Source organism: Triticum aestivum, chromosome 1B (assembly GCF_018294505.1).
Source record: "Triticum aestivum cultivar Chinese Spring chromosome 1B, IWGSC CS RefSeq v2.1, whole genome shotgun sequence".
NCBI classification, from domain to species: Eukaryota; Viridiplantae; Streptophyta; class Magnoliopsida; order Poales; family Poaceae; genus Triticum; species Triticum aestivum.
The window spans coordinates 561,761,755-561,783,996 of NC_057795.1; the positions used below are offsets into that span (position 1 = coordinate 561,761,755).

The 22,242-nt window shown below is 45.7% G+C and overlaps 4 protein-coding genes across 4 annotated transcripts in view; all 4 read left to right on the top strand.

The window, feature by feature from the left end:
* The first annotated feature begins 1,823 nt into the window (after positions 1 to 1,823).
* On the top strand, positions 1,824 to 2,583 carry LOC123095191 (uclacyanin 1-like). The gene has a single exon (XM_044517002.1). The coding sequence runs from the start codon at positions 1,974 to 1,976 to the stop codon at positions 2,499 to 2,501; it is 528 nt and encodes a 175-aa protein (XP_044372937.1). The 5' UTR covers positions 1,824 to 1,973; the 3' UTR covers positions 2,502 to 2,583.
* Positions 2,584 to 4,466: 1,883 nt separating this feature from the next.
* On the top strand, positions 4,467 to 15,345 carry LOC123095180 (uncharacterized). Its single transcript, XM_044516990.1, has 4 exons — positions 4,467 to 4,911; positions 14,828 to 14,880; positions 14,935 to 14,991; positions 15,247 to 15,345. Exons 1-4 carry the CDS (start codon positions 4,467 to 4,469, stop codon positions 15,343 to 15,345), a joined length of 654 nt encoding a protein of 217 aa, XP_044372925.1.
* Positions 15,346 to 15,825: 480 nt separating this feature from the next.
* On the top strand, positions 15,826 to 16,519 carry LOC123095213 (uclacyanin 1-like). The gene has a single exon (XM_044517015.1). It carries the CDS (start codon positions 15,981 to 15,983, stop codon positions 16,506 to 16,508), a length of 528 nt encoding a protein of 175 aa, XP_044372950.1. The 5' UTR covers positions 15,826 to 15,980; the 3' UTR covers positions 16,509 to 16,519.
* Positions 16,520 to 18,478: 1,959 nt separating this feature from the next.
* LOC123095200 (uncharacterized) overlaps positions 18,479 to 22,242 on the top strand; it is a 31,225-nt gene continuing 27,461 nt past the window's right edge. The window contains exon 1 of the mRNA XM_044517008.1: positions 18,479 to 18,923. Coding sequence (XP_044372943.1) covers positions 18,479 to 18,923 — 445 coding nt within the window. The remainder of the gene's footprint in view (positions 18,924 to 22,242) is intronic.

Sequence of the window (22,242 nt, forward strand, 5' to 3'; positions counted from 1 at the left end):
GTGCAGTATCAATGGTTTCTGCCGCTCTGATCCTCGCAATAGACACTGGCACTAGTTCCAGCAAAAACTCTCTCTCGTTCCAGCATTTGCATGCGCTGGGTGTAACATCTCGCCGGCAAGCCGGTGCTCACCGTCGCTGATTCCAGCATCTACCGTCTCTCGTTCCAGCAAATGCGCGAGCCGATTCCAGCAAAAGGACTTCACCTGTGGCCCGTCGGTTCCAGCAAAAATGCGCAGCTCGCGGTCACCACCAGCGTAGCTACTCTGATGACCGCTTGCAACTTTTTTGCCGGCGGGTCCCAGCACCTCGCCATGCCGCTAGAAGCATGCTTCCATTCGGCGTCGGTCGGCGCCGTTGTAGCTCGCGGGAACCATGGTCACATGGTCGCTGAGGTTTCACAGCTTTTCTCCTGCCCCATTCGAGCATCCACACATGTCAACTCCAGCAAAAAAGATGACCGGATGCAGCATCTATTGCCGTTGGGTTCCCGGGATGCACCACGGCTGGTTCCAGTGTCCTCACCAACTGGTTCCAGCAAAAACCATGGCTGCATGTAGCATCACAGTGTCCCGTTGTAGCTTTTCTGTTCGGCGAGCATAGCTTTCTTCTGTCGTTTTTCTTCAAAGATGGCACATTTATGATTTTATCTTAGGAGCTATAAGGGGCATTTACTTTTATGTGATCGTATTAGAGAAAAGGGCTAAGAGACGAGTAACAAAAAGGTAATGTTTAGTATAAATATTATTTTTCTTTTAGCTTAGAATTGTCATTTACGTCGCAAATGTTATAACCTCTCCAGGCCGGACCTTGTGAGCCTGCTTCAAATTGTTCTCTTATGAGAGTTTTCCTCTATATTATTTAAGGTTTACTTAGTGGTAGTGTTTGGACGTAAGTACCAGGTTGAAGCCAATGTGCACAAGGTATAGTTCCCCACTCAGGACTGCAGAGATTACCCCTTGATATTCACTGCAAAATGTTGTGGTTTTAGTGTATGAAATGAAACATGGGAACTCGTGCTTAAAAAAAGAAACAAGGGCATCTCGAGGAGAAATGATGGTGATAAAAAATTCTCCCTCCGATCCATAATAAGTGTCGTGGTTTAGCTCAAATGTATAATACATATTTGACAACTAATTATTAGTGGAATTACCTTTCACTACCCAAAAACTAGGACCAACTATAAATCCTCTTTGCCAAATATGATTTTAGCTATATGACAACGGCGAGGGGCCCTTACCAAGCAGACCATGCAACTTTTAAATTTGGTCAACACAACATATTATCAATAGTGAATTTCCAAGAATTTTGACAGTGGCATACATCTTAATTATTATTTTAGAAGAATCTTAATTAATTATATAATTATTTGACGTACCGATGTAGTACATGTGCGCACCAACACGTTCGGATTGTTTTACTAGAGAATATGTTGGATTAATTTATGTTTAGTACTCTCGTGCGGGCATCCGGATCTACCGAGGACAAGGTCCACTGATGGCTACTGATGATCTCCTAACTAATTGTTTGGACATGGTCTACTGACAATTTGGTTACTAATCATTTTCTCCCCGGACCCGGTCTACTGACGGCTACCAATCTCATCTTCTTCATTGTTAGTTTTCTATTAAAGCTATGGAGCCAAGCATATATAATAATATCAGTTCAGGAGATAACGTGTACGATGTTATTTTCATGCATTTTAGACGACCTACTCTATGTCACCTAGTCAACGCGCTTACACCCGATGATCCTTTAACACATCCATCGCCTATATATGTCGACACACTGGTATCAATGATCTCACAACACCATCCATCCTGCAGCCATTTCTCTCATTAGCTTCCTTGGAGCTTGTGATCATTAGTTGATCAGACAACATAACCAATTTTCTCCCTAGCGCTAACTTCCATCCCCCATCATATTTTCAGCTAGTACTACTAAGTCAGCAAGCTAGTAGATCCATATTTAATCCATGGAGACCAAAGCTCTTATTCTGATCACCGTGGCCATGACCATGCTTGGGATGGCACTCGGTGCCAGCCACACCGTAGGCGCACCGCACGGGTCATGGGACATTCAGACCAACTACTCTCAGTGGGTTTCGAGAATCAGATTCACCACCGGCGATGAGCTCAAGTTTCAGTACTCCGCCGCCGTGCACAACGTGGTGGAGGTGAGCAAAACGGGGTATGACTCCTGCAACGGCTCCAGCCCCATATCGACTTTCCCGACCGGTAATGATGTTGTTCCGCTTGCCACCATCGGGACCCGGTATTTCATCGGTGGCGTCTCCGGGCACTGCAACGCCGGCATGAAGGTCGAGGTCAACGTCAAGTCGAAAGAAGTGCGGACTGTGCAACGGTGCCGACGGACAGGGAACCGGCGTCGCTGCCAGTCCGAGACGGTATTAAGCTCAGCTACGTCGGCTGGCGTTGATCAGTCTACGGTGGCCCGACTCGGTCTGATAGTTGTTGCGGCTGGTCTTATGTTGTTCTTTTAGAGTGAACGATGATTGTGGTCCTTTTTTCCTTGTTCGGTCGTAGGATGGTCCCTTTGTGTATTAAATTCAATTCTTTTGTTAATTTTAATTGCATTCATTATAATTGGATTCAACATATCTTCTTTGCAAAAACCCAAATAATAACCAAGCGTGTAACCATGAAATAAATTTATCAAAGATGTGTTGAGTGCAATGCATTACATCCATCCATTATATACAACATAAATTCAGGGCAGAGCTAAATTCATCTAGATAAGTAACATGATTTTTAAGGCGAAACAGTGGGGTAAACACCCACTGCAACATTTTATATTATTGGGAAGTGTATGTACACACTGGTTTGAGATGAGCCTGAAAAGAAGATAAATGAAGAAAACAAACCCTAACAAACTGAGCCAAAAAAAGAAGAAACAGAAATTACAAGGCTTCAGCTCGTCAAGATTTGAAAGCATTGCCATATTTCGTTTTCATCTTCTGTCCTAAAATCAGCTCGCCAAGAAATAGAAATTACAAGAGTTCAGATCGCCAAGCCCTTGTTCATCCTGTTACCATCAAGCTAACATCATCAGCTCGGGACCCCTTACCCGAGATCCACCGGATTTAACCCCGACACGGGCTACACGGCTTTGCTCTCTAGGGAGCGACGTGGTGGCGGGTGTTGAAGGTGTACCTTGGCCCTGTGAAGGTGCACGGTGATGGGTGATCTTGGCATAGCAGGCGACTTCGATGGAAGCTTTGCCCTGATCTGGATTTGGTGCTCCCATTCCGTCGTGGTGGGGTCCCCGTTAGAGCTTCCTCGATGTGGTGGGAGCTGTGGTCGAGCGAAAGCTTTGCGCTCCGGTGCCGGCGGCGACAAGGCCTGCGGGTGTTGTATTCCTCTTGGGGCATCGCCTTGGACCTCTCCTTGCCGTCCAACTCTCAGAGTGAAACCTTTCTTAGCTTCGGCTGATGCGGCGGCGGTGACGCTTTGTGTCGTTACCCTCCTGGGGGCGTCCCTGGTGAGGGTGGGTCTTCCTCTTGCACGGTGGTGGGTTTCATGTGCTTCTTCTCGGCTGCTAGCTCGAGGAGTTTAGGTGCACTTAGTGTGTTTTTAGTGTTCTTGGCTAATATTACCGATTTTCTTTAGATGAGCTTATGAGGTTCTCCTCAATGCCTTGTATCGGGTCATTTTGTATTGGTTTGGTTGTTTATGCCTTTATCTATAAAGGGGGCGAAAGCTTGTTTCGAGAGAGAGAACGATTCGTGAAACAACTGTCCTTGATGGCCTATTACAATGGCGCGCATGGTGACCGATCTTTACCAAATTCAGTCGACCAACGCCTATTACTACCCTTCTTGTATTTGTTATCCTGCCTTCTATACAATAAAGCTGTGGTACGTAATTTGTGTACTCTTGAGAAAAGATGATTACGTTTTATTTTCCAATTTTTACAGTGACATACATCTTAATAAATCAATTATCGTGCGGTAGAAATATGCACGCGCGCACCAATACGTTCATAATGTTAATCAAAGATTAAGCTCAAATAATTAATGTTTAGCACGCTCGGGCACCGGATTGATAGCAGCCAGACCCAATCTACGAATTCCAGCGTCACCATTATTAGATTATCATAGTATAATAGGCGAGCAAAGCATGCACGCACCAACATGTATTTAAATTCATCTGGGAGTACTATTACTCATATTCATGCCTCTTAGACCTACCATACCTCACCTGGTCAACACGCTCTCACCGGGTGATCCTAGCTTGAACCAATCCATCGCCTATATATTTTGACGTAGTGGCATCAACGATCTTACAACACATTCCATCGTGCAACCATTTCTCTCTGCAACTTCCTTGGATCCTATCAAGTTTCTCTCTAGTGCTAACTTCTAGCTCCAATCTTTTCAGTTAGCTAGTCGGTCGACATTTAATCCATGGGGGCTAAAGTTCTTATCCTGATCACCGTGGCCGTGGCCATGCTCGGGATGGTGCTCGGCGCCAGTCACACGGTGGGCGCGCCGGCCGGATCATGGGACCTGCAGACCAACTACACCCTGTGGGCTTCGAGAACTAGATTTACCATCGGCGATGAGCTCCAGTTTCAGTACTCCACCACCGTGCACAATGTGGTGGAGGTGAGAAAGGCTGGGTATGACGCCTGCAACAGCTCCAGCCCCATCGCGACGTTCCTGACCGGCAACGATGTCGTCCCACTTGCGGCCATTGGGACGCGGTACTTCATTTGCGGCGTTCCAAGGCATTGCATCGCCGGTATGAAGGTTCAAGTCAACGTGAAGTCGAAGGCAGTGCGGACAGTACAACGGTGCCGAGGGACGGGAAAGCGGCTGCGGTGCCAGTACGAGACTGTATTAAGCTCGGACACGGCGGCTGGCATTGATCAGTCTGCGGTGGCGCGGCTAGGTCTGGCCATTGTCGCGACTGGTCTCATTTTGTTCTTTTAGTGACCGACAATTGTGGTGCTTTTTCTTCTTGACGCGCTCGTGCATGCTTATTTGTGTATTGTAAATCAGTTCTTTTGTTAAATGTAATGTTTTCATTATAATTGGATTTAACATATCTTCTTGCAAAACAGAACTATAATCAAGTGTTCATAATCATGAAATAAATAAAGCGTTGTGCTAGGTGCCATTCGGCCCGCCCAAATTTTGGTCGGCCGCGCACTAGTCATCAGATGCAAGTTGCGTAGGCCGGCTGATTTGGCTGCTCAGCTCCTTCCTCCCCACACCTTGCGCAGCCTCGCCCAACACCCTTCCCTCGTGCAGCTTGCCAGTGCCCCCGCCCCTCCCCCGACAACATCGCACCTCCTCTCGTGCAGGTCCCTATCACCGCGCCACGCTGGAGAGGTGCAGTATCAATGGTTTATGCCGCTCTGATCCTCGCAATAGACACTGGCACTAGTTCCAGCAAAAACTCTCTCTGGTTCCAGCATTTGCATGCGCTGGGTGTAACATCTCGCCGGCAAGCCGGTGCTCACCGTCTCTGATTCCAGCATCTACAGTCTCTGGTTCCAGCAAATGCGCGAGCCGATTCCAGCAAAAGGACTTCATCTGTGGCCCGTCGGTTCCAGCAAAAATGCGCAGCTCATGGTCACCACCAGCGTAGCTACTCTGATGACTGCTTGCAACTTTTTTGCCGACGGGTCCCAGCACCTCGCCATGCCGCTAGAAGCATGCCTCCATTCGGCGTCGGTCGGCGCCGTTGTAGCTCGCGGGAACCATGGTATCATGGTTGTTGAGGTTTCACAGCTTTTCTCCTGCCCCATTCGAGCATCCACACATGTCAACTCCAGCAAAAAAGATGACCGGATGCAGCATCTATTGCTGTTGGGTTCCTGGCATGCACCACGGCTGGTTCCAGTGTCCTCACTGTTGGGGAACGTTGCAGAAAATAAAAAAAATTCTACGGTTTCACCAAGATCAATCTATGAGTTCATCTAGCAACGAGAGAGAGGAGTGCATCTACATACCCTTGTAGATCGAGTGGAAGCGTTCAAGAGAACGGGGTTGAGGGAGTCGTACTCGTCGTGATCCAAATCACCGGAGATCCTAGCGCCGAACGGACGGCACCTCCGCGTTCAACACACGTACGGTCAGCGTGACATCTTCTCCTTCTTGATCCAGCAAGGGGGAAGGAGAGGTTGATGAAGATCCAGCAGCACGACGGCGTGGTGGTGGATGCAGCAGGGATCCCGGCAGGGCTACGCCAAGCGTCTGCGGGAGGGAGAGGTGTAGCAAGGGGGAAGGGAGGCGCCAAGTGCAAGGGTGCGGCTGCCCTCCCTCCCCCCTCTTTATATAGGGTCCCCAAGGGGGGCGCCGGCCCTAGGAGATTGAATCTCCAAGGGGGGCGGCGGCCAAGGGGGTGCCTTGCCCCCCAAGGCAAGTGGAGGCGCCCCCTCCCCTAGGGTTCCCAACCCTAGGTGCAGGGGGGGCAAGGGGAGGGGGCGCACCAGCTCACCAGGGGCTGGTTCCCCTCCCACTTCAGCCCATGGGGCCCTCCAGGATAGATGGCCCCACCCGGTGGACCCCCCGGCACCCTTCCGGTGGTCCCAGTACAATACCGGTGATCCCCGAAACTTTCCCGATGGCCGGAACTCGACTTCCCATATATAATTCTTTACCTTCGGACCATTCCTGAACTCCTCGTGACGTCCGGGATCTCATCCGGGACTCCGAACAACTTTCGGTTTGCTGCATACTAATATCTCTACAACCCTAGCATCACCGAACCTTAAGTGTGTAGACCCTACGGGTTCGGGAGACACGTAGACATGACCGAGACGGCTCTCCGGTCAATAACCAACAGCGGGATCTGGATACCCATGTTGTCTCCCACATGCTCCTCGATGATCTCATCGGATGAACCACGATGTTGAGGATTCAAGCAACCCCGTATACAATTCCCTTTGTCAATCGGTATGTTACTTGCCCGAGATTCGATCGTCGGTATCCCAATACCTCGTTCAATCTCGTTACCGGCAAGTCACTTTACTCGTACCGCAATGCATGATCCCGTGACTAGACACTTGGTCACTTTGAGCTCGTTATGATGATGCATTACCGAGTGGGACCAGAGATACCTCTCCGTCATACGGAGTGACAAATCCCAGTCTCGATCCGTGTCAACCCAACAGACACTTTCGGAGATACCCGTAGTATACCTTTATAGTAACCCAGTTACGTTGTGACGTTTGGTACACCCAAAGCACTCCTACGGTATCTGGGAGTTACACGATCTCATGGTCTAAGGAAAAGATACTTGACATTGGAAAAGCTCTACCAAATGAACTACACGATCTTTTGCTATGCTTAGGATTGGGTCTTGTCCATCACATCATTCTCCTAATGATGTGATCCCGTTATCAATGACATCCAATGTCCATAGTCAGGAAACCATGACTATCTGTTGATCAACTAGCTAGTCAACTAGAGGCTCACTAGGGATATGTTGTGGTCTATGTATTCACACGTGTATTACGATTTCCAGATAATACAATTATAGCATGAATAAAAGACAATTATCATGAACAAGGAAATATAATAATAATCCTTTTATTATTGCCTCTAGGGCATATTTCCAACAGTCTCCCACTTGCACTAGAGTCAATAATCTAGTTACATTGTGATGAATAGAACACCCATAGAGTTCTGGTGTTGATCATGTTTTGCTCGCGGAAGAGGTTTAGTCAATGGATCTGCGACATTCAGATCCGTATGTACTTTGCAAATATCTATGTCTCCATCTTGAACATTTTCACGGATGGAGTTAAAACGACGCTTGATGTGCCTGGTCTTCTTGGCAAGGGCAATAGCTCCAGTGTTGTCACAGAAGAGAGTGATCGGCCCCGATGCATTGCGTATGACTCCTAGGTCGGTGATGAACTCCTTCATCCATATTGCTTCATGCGCTGCCTCCGAGGCTGCCATGTACTCCGCTTCACATGTAGATCCCGCCACGATGCTCTTCTTGCAACTGCACCAGCTTACTGCTCCACGATTCAACATATACACATATCCGGTTTGTGACTTAGAGTCATCCAGATCTGTGTCGAAGCTAGCATCGACGTAACCCTTTACGACAAGCTCTTCGTCACCTCCATAAACGAGAAACATGTCCTTTGTCCTTTTCAGGTACTTCAGGATATTCTTGACCGCTGTCCAGTGTTCCTTGCCGGGATTACTTTGGTACCTTCCTACCAAACTCATGGCAAGGTTTACATCATGTCTGGTACACAGCATGGCATACATAATAGATCCTATGGCTGAGGCATAGGGGATGACACTCATCTATTCTTTATCTTCTGCCGTGGTCGGGCATTGAGCCGAGCTCAATCTCACACCTTGCAATACAGGCAAGAACCCTTTCTTGGACTGATCCATATTGAACTTCTTCAATATCTTATCAAGGTATGTGCTTTGTGAAAGACCTATGAGGCATCTCGATCTATCTCTATAGATATTGATGCCTAATATGTAAGCAGCTTCTCCAAGGTCCTTCATTGAAAAACACTTATTCAAGTAGGCCTTAATGTTGTACAATAGTTCTATATCATTTCCCATCAAAATTATGTCATCTACATATAATATGAGAAATGCTACAGAGCTCCCACTCACTTTCTTGTAAACACAGGCTTCTCCATAAGTCTGCATAAACACAAACGCTTTGATCATCTCATCAAAGTGAATGTTCCAACTCCGAGATGCTTGCACCAGCCCATAAATGGATCGCTGGAGCTTGCACACCTTGTTAGCATTCTTAGGATCGACAAAACCTTCTGGCTGAATCATATACAGTTCTTCCTTAAGATAGCCGTTAAGGAATGCCGTTTTGACGTCCATCTGCCATATCTCATAATCATAGTATGCGGCAATTGCTAACATCATTCGGACGGACTTCAGCTTCTCTACGGGAGAGAAAGTCTCATCGTAGTCAACCCCTTGAACTTTTCGATAACCCTTAGCGACAAGTCGAGCTTTATAGATGGTAACATTACCATCCGCGTCCGTCTTCTTCTTAAAGATCCATTTATTTTCTATCGCTCGCCGATCATCGGGCAAGTCTGTCAAAGTCCATACTTTGTTTTCATACATGGATTCTATCTCGGATTGCATGGCTTCAAGCCATTTGTTGGAATCTGGGCCCGCCATCGCTTCTTCATAGTTCGAAGGTTCACCGTTGTCTAACAACATGATTTCTAGGACAGGGTTGCCATACCACTCTGGTGTGGAACGTGTCCTTGTGGACCTACGAAGTTCAGTAGCAACTTGATCCGAAGTACCTTGATCATCATCATTAATTTCCTCTCCAGTCGGAGTAGGCACCACAGGAACATTTTCCTTAGCTACACTACTTTCCGGTTCAAGAGCTAGTACTTCATCGAGTTCTACTTTCCTCCCACTTACTCCTTTCGAGAGAAACTCTTTTTCCAGAAAGGATCCGTTCTTGGCAACAAAGATCTTGCCTTCGGATCTAAGGTAGAAGGTATACCCAATGGTTTCCTTAGGGTATCCTATGAAGACGCATTTTTTCGACTTGGGTTCGAGCTTTTCAGGTTGAAGTTTCTTGACATAAGCATCGCATCCCCAAACTTTTAGAAACGAGACCTTAGGTTTCTTCCCAAACCATAATTCATACGGTGTCGTCTCAACGGATTTAGACGAAGCCCTATTTAAAGTGAATGTAGCTGTCTCTAGAGCGTATCCCCAAAATGATAGCGGTAAATCGGTAAGAGACATCATAGATCGCACCATATCCAATAGAGTGCGATTACGATGTTCGGACACACCGTTACGTTGAGGTGTTCCAGGCGGCGTGAGTTGTGAAACGATTCCACATTTCCTTAAGTGCATACCAAATTCGTGACCTAAATATTCTCCTCCACGATCTGATCGTAAGAACTTTATCTTTTGGTCACGTTGATTCTCTACCTCATTCTGAAATTCCTTGAACTTTTCAAAGATCTCAGACCTGTGTTTCATCAAGTAGACATACCCATATCTACTCAAGTCATCACTGAGAGTGAGAACATAACGATATCCTCCACGAGCCTCAACGCTCATTGGACCGCACACATCGGTATGTATGATTTCCAATAAGTTGGTTGCTTGCTCCATTGTTCCGGAGAACGGAGTCTTGGTCATTTTGCCCATGAGGCATGGTTTGCATGTGTCAAATGATTCATAATCGAGAGACTCTAAAAGTCCATCAGCATGGAGCTTCTTCATGCGCTTGACACCAATGTGACCAAGGCGGCGGTGCCACAAGTATGTGGGACTATCGTTATCAACTTTACATCTTTTGGTATTCACACTATGAATATGTGTAACATTACGTTCGAGATTCATTAAGAATAAACCATTGACCATCGGGACATGACCATAAAACATATCTCTCATATAAATAGAACAACCACTATTCTCGGATTTAAATGAGTAGCCATCTCGTATTAAACGAGATCTAGATACAATGTTCATGCTCAAACTTGGCACTAAATAACAATTATTGAGGTTTAAAACTAATCCCGTAGGCAAATGCAGAGGTAGCATGCCGACGGCGATCACATCGACCTTGGAACCATTCCCGACGGTCACCTTGTCCTTCGCCAGTCTCCGCTTATTCCGCAGCTTCTGCTTTGAGTTACAAATATGAGCAACGGCACCGGTATCAAATACCCAGGAGCTACTATGAGCACTAGTAAGGTACACATCAATTACATGTATATCACATATACCTTTAGTGTTGCCGGCCTTCTTGTCCGCTAAGTATTTGGGGCAGTTCCGCTTCCAGTGACCCTTCCCTTTGCAATAAAAGCACTCAGTTTCAGGCTTGGGTCCATTCTTTTACTTGTTTCCGGCAACTGGCTTACCGGGCGCGGCAACATCCTTGCCGTCCTTCTTGAAGTTCTTATTACCCTTGCCTTTCTTGAACTTGGTGGTTTTATTGACCATCAACACTTGACGTTCCTTTTTGATTTCTACCTCTGCTGACTTCAGCATTGAAAATACTTCAGGAATAGTTTTCACCATCCCCTGCATATTGTAGTTCATCACAAAGCTCTTGTAGCTCGGTGGGAGTGACTGAAGGATTCTGTCAATGACCGCCTTGTCTGGGAGGTTAATGTCCAGCTGGAACAGGCGGTTGTGCAACCCAGACATTTTGAGTATGTGCTCACTGACAGAACTATTTTCCTCCATCTTACAACTATAGAACTTGTCGGAGACTTCATATCTCTCGACCCGGGCGTGAGCTTGGAAAACCATTTTCAGCTCCTCGAACATCTCATATGCTTCGTGTTGCTCAAAACGCTTTTAGAGCCCCGGTTCTAAGCTGTAAAGCATGCCGCACTGAACGAGGGAGTAATCATCAGCATGTGTCTGCCAAACGTTCAAATCGTCTTGCAGTGCTGGGAGAGTAGGTGGGTCACCTAACGGTGCTTCAAGGACATATGCTTTCTTGGCGGCTATGAGGATGATCCTCAGGTTCCGGACCCAGTCCGTATAGTTGCTGCCATCATCTTTCAGCCTGGTTTTCTCTAGGAACGCATTGAAGTTCATGTTGACATGAGTGTTGGCCATTTGATCTACAAGACATTTTTTGCAAAGATTTTAGACTAAGTTCATGATAATTAAGTTCATCTAATCAAATTATTTAATGAACTCCCACTCAGATTAGACATCCCTCTAGTCATCTAAGTGATACATGATCCGAGTCGACTAGGCCGTGTCCGATCATCATGTGAGACGGACCAGTCATCATCGGTGAACATCTCCATGTTGATCGTATCTTCCATACGACTCATGTTCGACCTTTCGGTCTCTTGTGTTCCGAGGCCATGTCTGTACATGCTAGGCTCGTCAAGTTAACCTAAGTGTTTTGCATGTGTAAATCTGTCTTACACCCGTTGTATGTGAACGTTAGAATCTATCACACCCGATCATCACGTGGTGCTTCAAAACAACGAACTGTCGCAACGGCGCATAGTTAGGGGGAACACTTTCTTGAAATTATTATGAGGGATCATCTTATTTAATACCGTCGTTCTAAGTAAACAAGATGCAAAAACATGATAAACATCACATGCAATCAAATAGTAGTGACATGATATGGCCAATATCATATAGCTCCTTTGATCTTCATCTTCGGGGCTCCATGATCATCTTCGTCACCGGCATGACACCATGATCTCCATCATCATGATCTCCATCATCGTGTCTCCATGAAGTTGCTCGCCAACTATTACTTCTACTACTATAGCTAACGGTTTAGGAATAAAGTAAAGTAATTACATGGCGTTAAATCATTGACACGCAGGTCATACAATAATTAAGACAACTCCTATGGCTCCTGCCGGTTGTCATACTCATCGACATGCAAGTCGTGATTCCTATTACAAGAATATCATCTCATACATCACAATATATCATTCATCATTCATCACAACTTTTGACCATATCACAACACAAAGCAATTGCTGCAAAAACAAGTTAGACGTCCTTTAATTGTTGTTGCATCTTTTACGTGGCTGCAATAGGGTTCTAGCAAGAACGTTTTCTTACCTACGAAAAAGCCACAGCGTGATTTGTCAACTTCTATTTACCCTTCATAAGGACCCTTTTCATAGAATCCGCTCCAATTAAAGTGGGAGAGACAGACACCCGCTAGCCACCTTATGCAACTAGTGCATGTCAGTCGGTGGAACCTGTCTCACGTAAGTGTACGTGTAAGGTCGGTCCGGGCCGCTTCATCCCACAATACTGCTGAAGCAAAATAAGACTAGTGGTGGCAAGAAAGTTGACAACATCTACGCCCACAACAGATTTGTGTTCTACTCATGCAAAGAGAACTACGCATAGACCTAGCTCATGATGCCACTGTTGGGGAATGTTGCAGAAAATAAAAAAAATCTACGGTTTCACCAAGATCAATCTATGAGTTCATCTAGCAACGAGAGAGAGGAGTGCATCTACATACCCTTGTAGATCGAGCGGAAGCGTTCAAGAGAACGGGGTTGAGGGAGTCGTACTCGTCGTGATCCAAATCACCGGAGATCCTAGCGCCGAATGGACGGCACCTCCGCGTTCAACACACGTACGGTCAGCGTGACGTCTCCTCCTTCTTGATCCAGCAAGGGGGAAGGAGAGGTTGATGAAGATCCAGCAGCACGATGGCGTGGTGGTGGATGCAGCAGGGATCCAGGCAGGGTTTCGCCAAGCGTCTGCGGGAGGGAGAGGTGTAGCAAGGGGGAAGGGAGGCGCCAAGTGCAAGGGTGCGGCTGCCCTCCCTCCCCCCTCTTTATGTAGGGTCCCCAGGGGGGCGCCGGCCCAAGGAGATTGAATCTCCAAGGGGGGGCGGCCAAGGGGGTGCCTTGTCCCCCAAGGCAAGTGGAGGCGCCCCCTCCCCTAGGGTTCCCAACCCTAGGCGCATGGGGGGCCCAAGGGGGAGGGGCGCACCAGCCCACCAGGGGCTGTTTCCCCTCCCACTTCAGCCCATGGGGCCCTCCGGGATAGGTGGCCCCACCCGGTGGACCCCCTGGGATCCTTCCGGTGGTCCCGGTACAATACCGGTGACCCCCGAAACTTTCCCGATGGCCGAAAGTCGACTTCCCATATATAATTCTTTACCTTTGGACCATTCCGGAACTCCTCGTGACGTCCGGAATCTCATCCGGGACTCCGAACAACTTTCGGTTTGCTGCATACTAATATCTCTACAACCCTAGTGTCACCGAACCTTAAGTGTGTAGACCCTACGGGTTCGGGAGACACGTAGACATGAACGAGACGGCTCTCCGGTCAATAACCAACAGCGGGATCTGGATACCCGTGTTGGCTCCCACATGCTCCTCGATGATCTCATCGGATGAACCACGATGTCGAGGATTCAAGCAACCCCGTATACAATTCCCTTTGTCAACCGGTATGTTACTTGCCCGAGATTCGATCGTCGGTATCCCAATACCTCGTTCAATCTCGTTACCGGCAAGTCACTTTACTCGTACCGCAATGCATAATCCCGTGACCAGACACTTGGTCACTTTGAGCTCGTTATGATGATGCATTACCGAGTGGGCCCAGAGATACCTCTCCGTCATACGGAGTGACAAATCCCAGTCTCGATCCGTGTCAACCCAACAGACACTTTCGGAGATACCCGTAGTATACCTTTATAGTCACCGAGTTATGTTGTGACGTTTGGTACACCCAAAGCACTCCTACAGTACCCGGGAGCTACACGATCTCATGGTCCAAGGAAAAGATACTTGACATTGGAAAAGCTCTAGCAAACGAACTACACGATCTTGTGCTATGCTTAGGATTGGGTCTTGTCCATCACATCATTCTCCTAATGATGTGATCCCGTTATAAATGACATCCAATGTCCATAGTCAGGAAACCATGACTATCTGTTGAACAACGAGCTAGTCAACTAGAGGCTCACTAGGGACATGTTGTAGTCTATGTATTCACACGTGTATTACGATTTCCGGATAATACAATTATAGCATGAATAAAAGACAATTATCATGAACAAGGAAATATAATAATAATCCTTTTATTATTGCCTCTAGGGCATATTTCCAACACTCACCAACTGGTTCCAGCAAAAACCATGGCTATATGTAGCATCACAGTGTCCCGTTGTAGCTTTTCTCTTCGGTGAGCATAGCTTTCTTCCGTCGTTTTTCTTCAAAGATGGCACATTTATGATTTTATCTTAGGAGCTATAAGGGGCATTTACTTTTATGTCATCGTATTAGAGAAAGGGCTAAGAGACGAGTAACAAAAGGGTAATATTTAGTATAAATATTTTTTTCATTTAGCTTTGAATTGTCATTTACGTCGCAAATTTTATAACCTCTCCAGGCCGTACCTTGTGAGCCTGCTTCAAATTGTTCTCTTATGATAATTTTCCTCTATATTATTTAAGGTTTACTTAGTGATAGTGTTTGGACGTAAGTACCAGGTTGAAGCCAATGTGCCCAAGGTATAGTTCCCCACTCAGGACTGCAGAGATTACCCCTTGATATTTGAAACATGGGAACTCGTACTTGAAAAAAGAAACAAGGGCATCTCGAGGAGAAATGATGGTGATAAAAAATTCTCCCTCCGATCCATTATAAGTGTCGTGGTTTAGCTCAAATGTATAATACATATATGACAACTAATTATTAGTGGAATTACCTTTCACTACCAAAAACTAGGACCAACTATAAATCCTCTTTGCCAAATATGATTTTAGCTAGATGACAAGGGCGAGGCGCCTTACCCTGCAGACTATGCAACTTTTGAATTTGGTCAACACAACATATTGTCAATAGTGAATTTCCATGAATTTTGACAGTGGCATACATCTTAATTATTATTTTAGAAGAACCTTAGTTAGTTATGTAATTATTTGACGTACTCATGTGGTACATGTGCGGACCAACATGTTCGGAATGTTTAACTAGAGAATATGTTGGATTAATTTATGTTTAGTACGGCGGGCATCCGGATCTATCGAGGACAAGGTCCACTGATGGCTACTGATGATCTCCTAACTAATTTTTTGGACATGGTCTACTGACTTTTTGGTTACTAATCGTTTTCTCCCCAGACCCGGTCTACTGACGGCTACCAATCTCATCTTCTCCACTGTTAATTTTCTATTAAAGCTATGGAGCCAAGCATATATAATAATATCAGTTTCAGGAGATAACGTGTACGATGTTATTTTCATGCACCTAGTCAACGCGCTTACACCCGATGCTCCTTTAACACATCCATAGCCTATATATGTCGACACACTAGTATCAATGATCTCACAACACCATCTATCCCGCAGCCATTTCTCTCATTAGCTTCCTTGGAGCTTGTGATCATTAGTTGATCAGATAACATAACCAATTTTCTCCCTAGCGCTAACTTCCATCCCCCATCATATTTTCAGTTAGTACTACTAAGTCAGCAAGCTAGTAGATTCATATTTAATCCATGGAGACCAAAACTCTTATTCTGATCACCGTGGCCATGACCATGCTTGGGATGGCACTTGGTGCCAGCCACACCGTAGGCGCACCGCACGGGTCATGGGACCTTCAGACCAACTACTCTCAGTGGGTTTCGAGAATCAGATTCACCACCGGCGATGAGCTCAAGTTCCAGTACTCCGCCGCCGTGCACAACGTGGTGGAGGTGAGCAAGACGGGGTATGACTCCTGCAACGGCTCCAGCCCCATAGCGACTTTCCCGAGTGGTAATGATGTTGTTCCGCTTGCCACCGTCGGGACCCGGTATTTCATCTGCGGCGTCTCTAGGCATTGCGACGCCGGCATGAAGGTCGAGGTCAACGTCAAGTCGAAAGAAGTGCGGACTGTGCAGCGATGCCGACGGAGAGGGAACCGGCGTCGCTGCCAGTCCGAGACAGTATTAAGCTCAGCTGCGGCGGCTGGCGTCGATCAGTCCACGGTGGCCCGGCTTGGTCTGATAGTTGTTGCGGCTGGTCTTACGTTGTTCTTTTAGAGTGAACAATGATTCTGGTCCTTTTTTCCTTGTTCAGTCGTAAGAGGGTCCCTTCGTGTATTAAATTCAATTCTTTTGTTAAATGTAATTGCATTCATTATAATTGAATTTAACATATTTTCTTGCAAAACCCCAAATAATAACCAAGCGTGTAACCATGAAATAAATTTATCAAAGATGTGTTGAGTGCAACGACATTACATCCATCCATTATATACAACAGAAATTCAGGCAGAGCTAAATTCGTCTAGATAAGTAAAATGATATTTAAGGCGAAACATTGGGGTAAACACCCAGTGCAACATTTTACATTATTGGGAAATGTATGTACACACTGGTTTGAGATAAGCCTAAAAAGAAGATAAATGAAGAAAACAAACCCTAACAAACCGAGCCAAAAAAAAGAAGAAACGGAAATTGCAAGACTTCAGATCGCCAAGCTTTGAAAGCATTGCCATATTTTGTTTTCATCTTGTGTCCAAAAATCTGCTCGCCAAGAAACAGAAATTACAAGAGTTCAGCTCGCCAAGCCCTTGTTCATCCTGTTACCATCAAGCTAAAATCATCAGCTCAGGACCCCTTACCCGAGATCCGCCGGATTTAACCCCGCCACGGGCTACGTGGCTTTGCTCTCCAGGGAGCGACGTGGTGAAGGGTGCTGACGGTGTACCTTGGCCCTGTGGGTGGTGAGGTGCACGGTGATGGGTGATCTTGGCGTAGCAGACGACTTCGATGAAAGCTTTGCCTTGATCTGGATGTGGTGCTCCCCTTCCGTCGTGACGGGGTCCCGTTAGAGTTTCCTCGATGTGGTGGGAGTTGTGGTCGAGCGAAAGCTTTGCGCTCTGGCGCCGGCGGCGACAAGGCCTGCAGGTGTTGTATCCCTCTTGGGGCGTCACCTTGTACTTCTTCTTGTCATCCAACTCTTAGGGTGAAACCTTTCTTAGCTTCGGCTGATGCGGCGGTGGCGACGCTTTGGGTCGTTACCCTCCTGGGGGCATCGCCGGTGAGGGTGTCTTCTTGCACGCTGGTGGGTTTCATGTGCTTCTTCTCGGTTGCTAGCTCCAGGCGTTTAGGTGCACTTAGAGCGTTTTGAGTGTTCTTGGCTAGTATTATCGATTTTCTTTAGATCAGCTTATGAGGTTCTGCCATGTATCAGGTCATTTTGTTTCGGTTTGGTTGTTTATGCCTTTATCTATGAAGGGGGCGAAAGCTTGTTTCGAGAGAGAGAACGATTCGTGAAATCGGTTGTCCTTGATGGCCTATTACAATGGCGCGCATGGTGACCGATCTTGACCAAATTCAGTCGAGCAACGCCTATTACTGCCCTTCTTGTATTTGTTATCCTGCCTTCTATATAATAAAGGTATGGTACGTAATTTATGTACCATTGTGAAAAGATGATTACGTTTTATTTTCCAATTTTTACAGTGGCGTACATCTTAATAAATCAATTATCGCGCGGTAGGAATATGCACGCGCGCACCAATACGTTCATAATTTTAATCAAAGATTATGTTCAAATAATTAATGTTTAGCACGCTCGAGCACCAGATCGATAGCAGCAGCCGCCAGACCCAGTCTACTCTCGGTTATGGATCCCATCGCCACCATTATTAGATTATCATCATGGTATAATAGGCGAGCCAAGCATGCACGCACCAACATGTATTTAAATTCATCTGGGAGTACTCGTATTCATGCATCTTAGACCTACTATACCTCACCTGGTCAACACGTTCTCACCTGATGAACCTAGCTTGACCAATCCATTGCCTATATATTTTGACATAGTGGCATCAACGATCTTACAACACCTTCCATCGTGCAACCATTCTTTCTGCAACTTCCTTAGATCCTATCAAATTTCTCTCTAGTGCTAACTTCTAGCTCCGATCTTTTCAGTTAGTTAGTTGGTCGACATTTAATCCATGGGGGCTAAAGTTCTTATCTTGATCACCCTGGTCGTGGCCATGCTCGGGATGGTGCTCGGCGCCAGTCACACGGTGGGCGCGTCGGCCGGATCATGGGACCTGCAGACCAACTACACCACGTGGGCTTCGAGAACTAGGTTTACCATCGGCGATGAGCTCCAGTTTGAGTACTCCACCACCGTGCACAATGTGGTGGAGGTGAGGAAGGCTGGGTATGACGCCTGCAACAGCTCTAGCCCCATCGTGATGTTCCTGACCGGCAACGACATCGTCCCACTTGCGGCCATTGGGACGCGGTACTTCATTTGCGGCGTTCCAGGGCATTGCATCGCCGGTATGAAGGTTCAAGTCAACGTGAAGTCGAAGGCAGTGCGGACAATACAACGGTGCCGAGGGACGGGAAAGCGGTTCCGGTGCCGGTACGAGACTGTATTAAGCTCGGCCACGGTGGCTGGCATTGATCAGTCTGCGAGGGCGCGGCTAGGTCTAGCCATTGTCGTGACTAGTCTCATGTTGTTCATTTAGTGACCGACGATTGAGGTGCCTTTTCTTCTTGACGCACCGTGCATGCTTATTTGTGTATTGTAAATCGCTTCTTTTGTTAAATGTAATTTGTCCATTATAATTTGATTTAACATATCTTCTTGCAAAACCGAACTATAATCAAGTGTTTATAATCATGGAATAAATAAAGCGCAGTGCTAGGTGCCATTTGGCCGGCCCAAATTCTGGTGGGCCGCGCACTAGTCATCAGATGCAAGTTGCGTAGGCCGGCTGATTTGGCTGTTCAGCTCCTTCCTCCTCACACCTTGCGCAGCTTGCCAATGCCCCCCCCCCTCGACAACATCGCACGTCCTGTCGCGTAGGTCCGTAGCACCGCGCCACGCTGGAGAGATGCATTATCGATGGTTTCTGCCGCTCTGATGCTCGCAATAGACACTCGCACTAGTTCCAGCAAAAACTCTCTCTGGTTCCAGCATTTGCATGCGCTTGTTGTAACATCTCGCCGGCAAGTCGGTGCTCACCGTCGCTGATTCCAGCATCTATAGTCTCTAGTTCCAGCAAATGCGCGAGCCAATTCCAGCAAAAAGACTTCGCATGTGGCCTGTTGGTTCCAGCAAAAATGCGCAGCTCGCAGTCACCACCGTCGTAGCTACTCTGATGACTGCTTGCAGCTTTTTTGCCGACGGGTCCCAGCACCTCGCCACGTTGCTAGAAGCATGCCGCCATTCGGCGTCGGTCCGCGCCGTTGTAGCTCGCGGGAACCATGGCCGCATGGTCGCTGAGGTTTCGCAGCTTTTCTCCCGCCTCATTCGAGCATCCACACATGTCAACTCTAGCAAAAAAGATGACCGGATGCAGCATCTCACTACTAGGGAAAAGCCTAGTAGTAGCGCTGGTTTTTGGCCTATCAGTAGCGTGGGTAGGCACGCTACTGATAAGGCGCTACAGCTAAAGCTTAGCAGTAGCGCCGACTCTGTAGCGCCGACTGGCACGCGCTACTGATATATCTTCTTAGTAGTAGCGCTTTCCATGCCAATCGCTACTGCTAACTACTAGTAGCGCTTTCGAGAATAACCGCTACTACTATTATTCCGTATTCCATTTCTTTTGAATTTTAGGTCGTATTCATACACCTGTATACAATTTTTCATACAGTAGCAATTTAGAGATTATTTTAACATCATAATGAGTTATTAAATCATTAGGTGAAATAACTTTGGATTAGTTTCAAGTGCATGGATCCAAAGTAACCAATGGTCACTTTGGATCCATCCATTTGAAACTAATCCGCGGTTCTTTCACCCAGTGACATAATAACTTATCATCATCATCATAATATCATTAACAACTTATCATCATAATATATCATTGTCATATAACTTCTCATAATCATCATTTTCGTCCATGATGAGACATCATATAACAACTTCGTCACTAGTTATAATGACAAACTCCTCCTCATCATCATCATAGTACTCATAATCACTACTCCTACTCAGCATCACCATCAAGTCTAAGACATTGTAGTCATATATAATCAACACTAACTATTTTTTCTTAATAGTTAGGACCTACTCCTCTCTCCTAGCTAAAATACCATAAAATAGATAAACCGGTCCTTCACCATAATGGAGAATGGACATAAACCTATCTCCAACTTGTGGCTTGCGCACATTCATTTTGTCTCCAATTATTTGCGTGTGTGCATTCATCACTTTGCTCCATTCTTTGATTTTGAGCCTTCCATCATTTGAAGAAATCGAGTATGCAATATGGTAAGCCTCCGAAGGAGTTGGTCGTAAGCTAACCATATGCATATCACCTTCGGTACATAGCATGTCAGGCACAACCTTCTTTGGGAGCCTCTTTTCAAAACCGAAATAGTAACATATATAGTTAGCAATGTAGTTTACTTAAGAATAATGTATGCAATGAAGTTACCATCATTAACAAAATCTTACCAAGTTTTTGGCAATGAAGTTACCATCAAGCAATGTATGGACTAGTGGCACGTATCTAGTATAATTTGGGCTGATAGAGTGACTGGTTTTGAAGGCCTCAACATCTTCTATGAATGAGACAAGATAACCTTTCTCCTCACAATTAAGCATGGAATCATAGCTGTAGTGTGTGTTGTGTAATACCTTTCGAGTATTTCTTGAAGATAAGAAATAAGATGACAATTATAAATAAATAAGTTTAGTACGGACGAACACCAAGTATTTTTAAATTAACAACATAAATTACTGAACTTAACAAATTAGTTTGACAAACTCACATCTAGGTAAAACTGGAGGCATATCCACATCCACCCAGATGTCGACATTATCATCATCATCATCATAATCTTCAGGACGAATATCAAATCTTATTCGTATTTCCTCCTCAAATCCATATGCCTTGTAGAGAGCTTCACAATTAGAGCAACCAAAATGGGAGCGATCGACCGCATTGTAGAACTTAACCAGAAACTCATAACCATGTTTAGTTCTTAAGTGAGCCCTCATCGTCTCCACATTCTCAAAGTCATCTAAACCAAAACCAAGCTTCTCCAATACATATGGTCTAGCATGGCACGGGATGTACTAGTCGAGTTGAAAAAAAATCCATAAATTACATGTTGAACAAAAGAAGCACAAGTGATGATATTTATTACGATGAAATGCTTGTCGTTGTGTACCGTACAAACACCGAAGGTCTCTTCCAGCTTCACGGTGAAAAACCTATCATTTTGTAGGTGAGGAAACCTGTCGCACACACCACGGTCATCGTAGCAGTACCCACACTCCGGGATCCCATCGTCATCAGACATCTCCTGTGTTCAAAATTCAAGGATTATAACTCGACAGCAAAACCCAAAAAATCCGGCATGACCTTTGCTAAAAAGACATATCGAGCACCTGAAATTTGCCGGAACGGAAATTAATCAACACTTCGGCAAAACATAGGCCATTTATCGATGGTCATTGCATTTCAGTGGTTCAAAATATGAAAATATCTTATATATAATCCTAACAGTAAATAAACTAGTTTTATTAACTACTTACTAAATAAACTAGTTTTATTAACTACTTACTAAATAAAGTAGTTTTATTAAGCACTTACTATAAATAAACTAGTTCTATTAAGCACTTACCAAATAAACTAGTTCTATTAAGTACCTAATATAAATAAACTAGTTATATTAATCACTTACTAAATAAACTATTTTCTATTAAACACTTGCTAAAAATTCTACTACCCTAGTTCTACCCTAAATTTTCTTACTTCTATTTTATTCAAAACACCTACGATTTGCA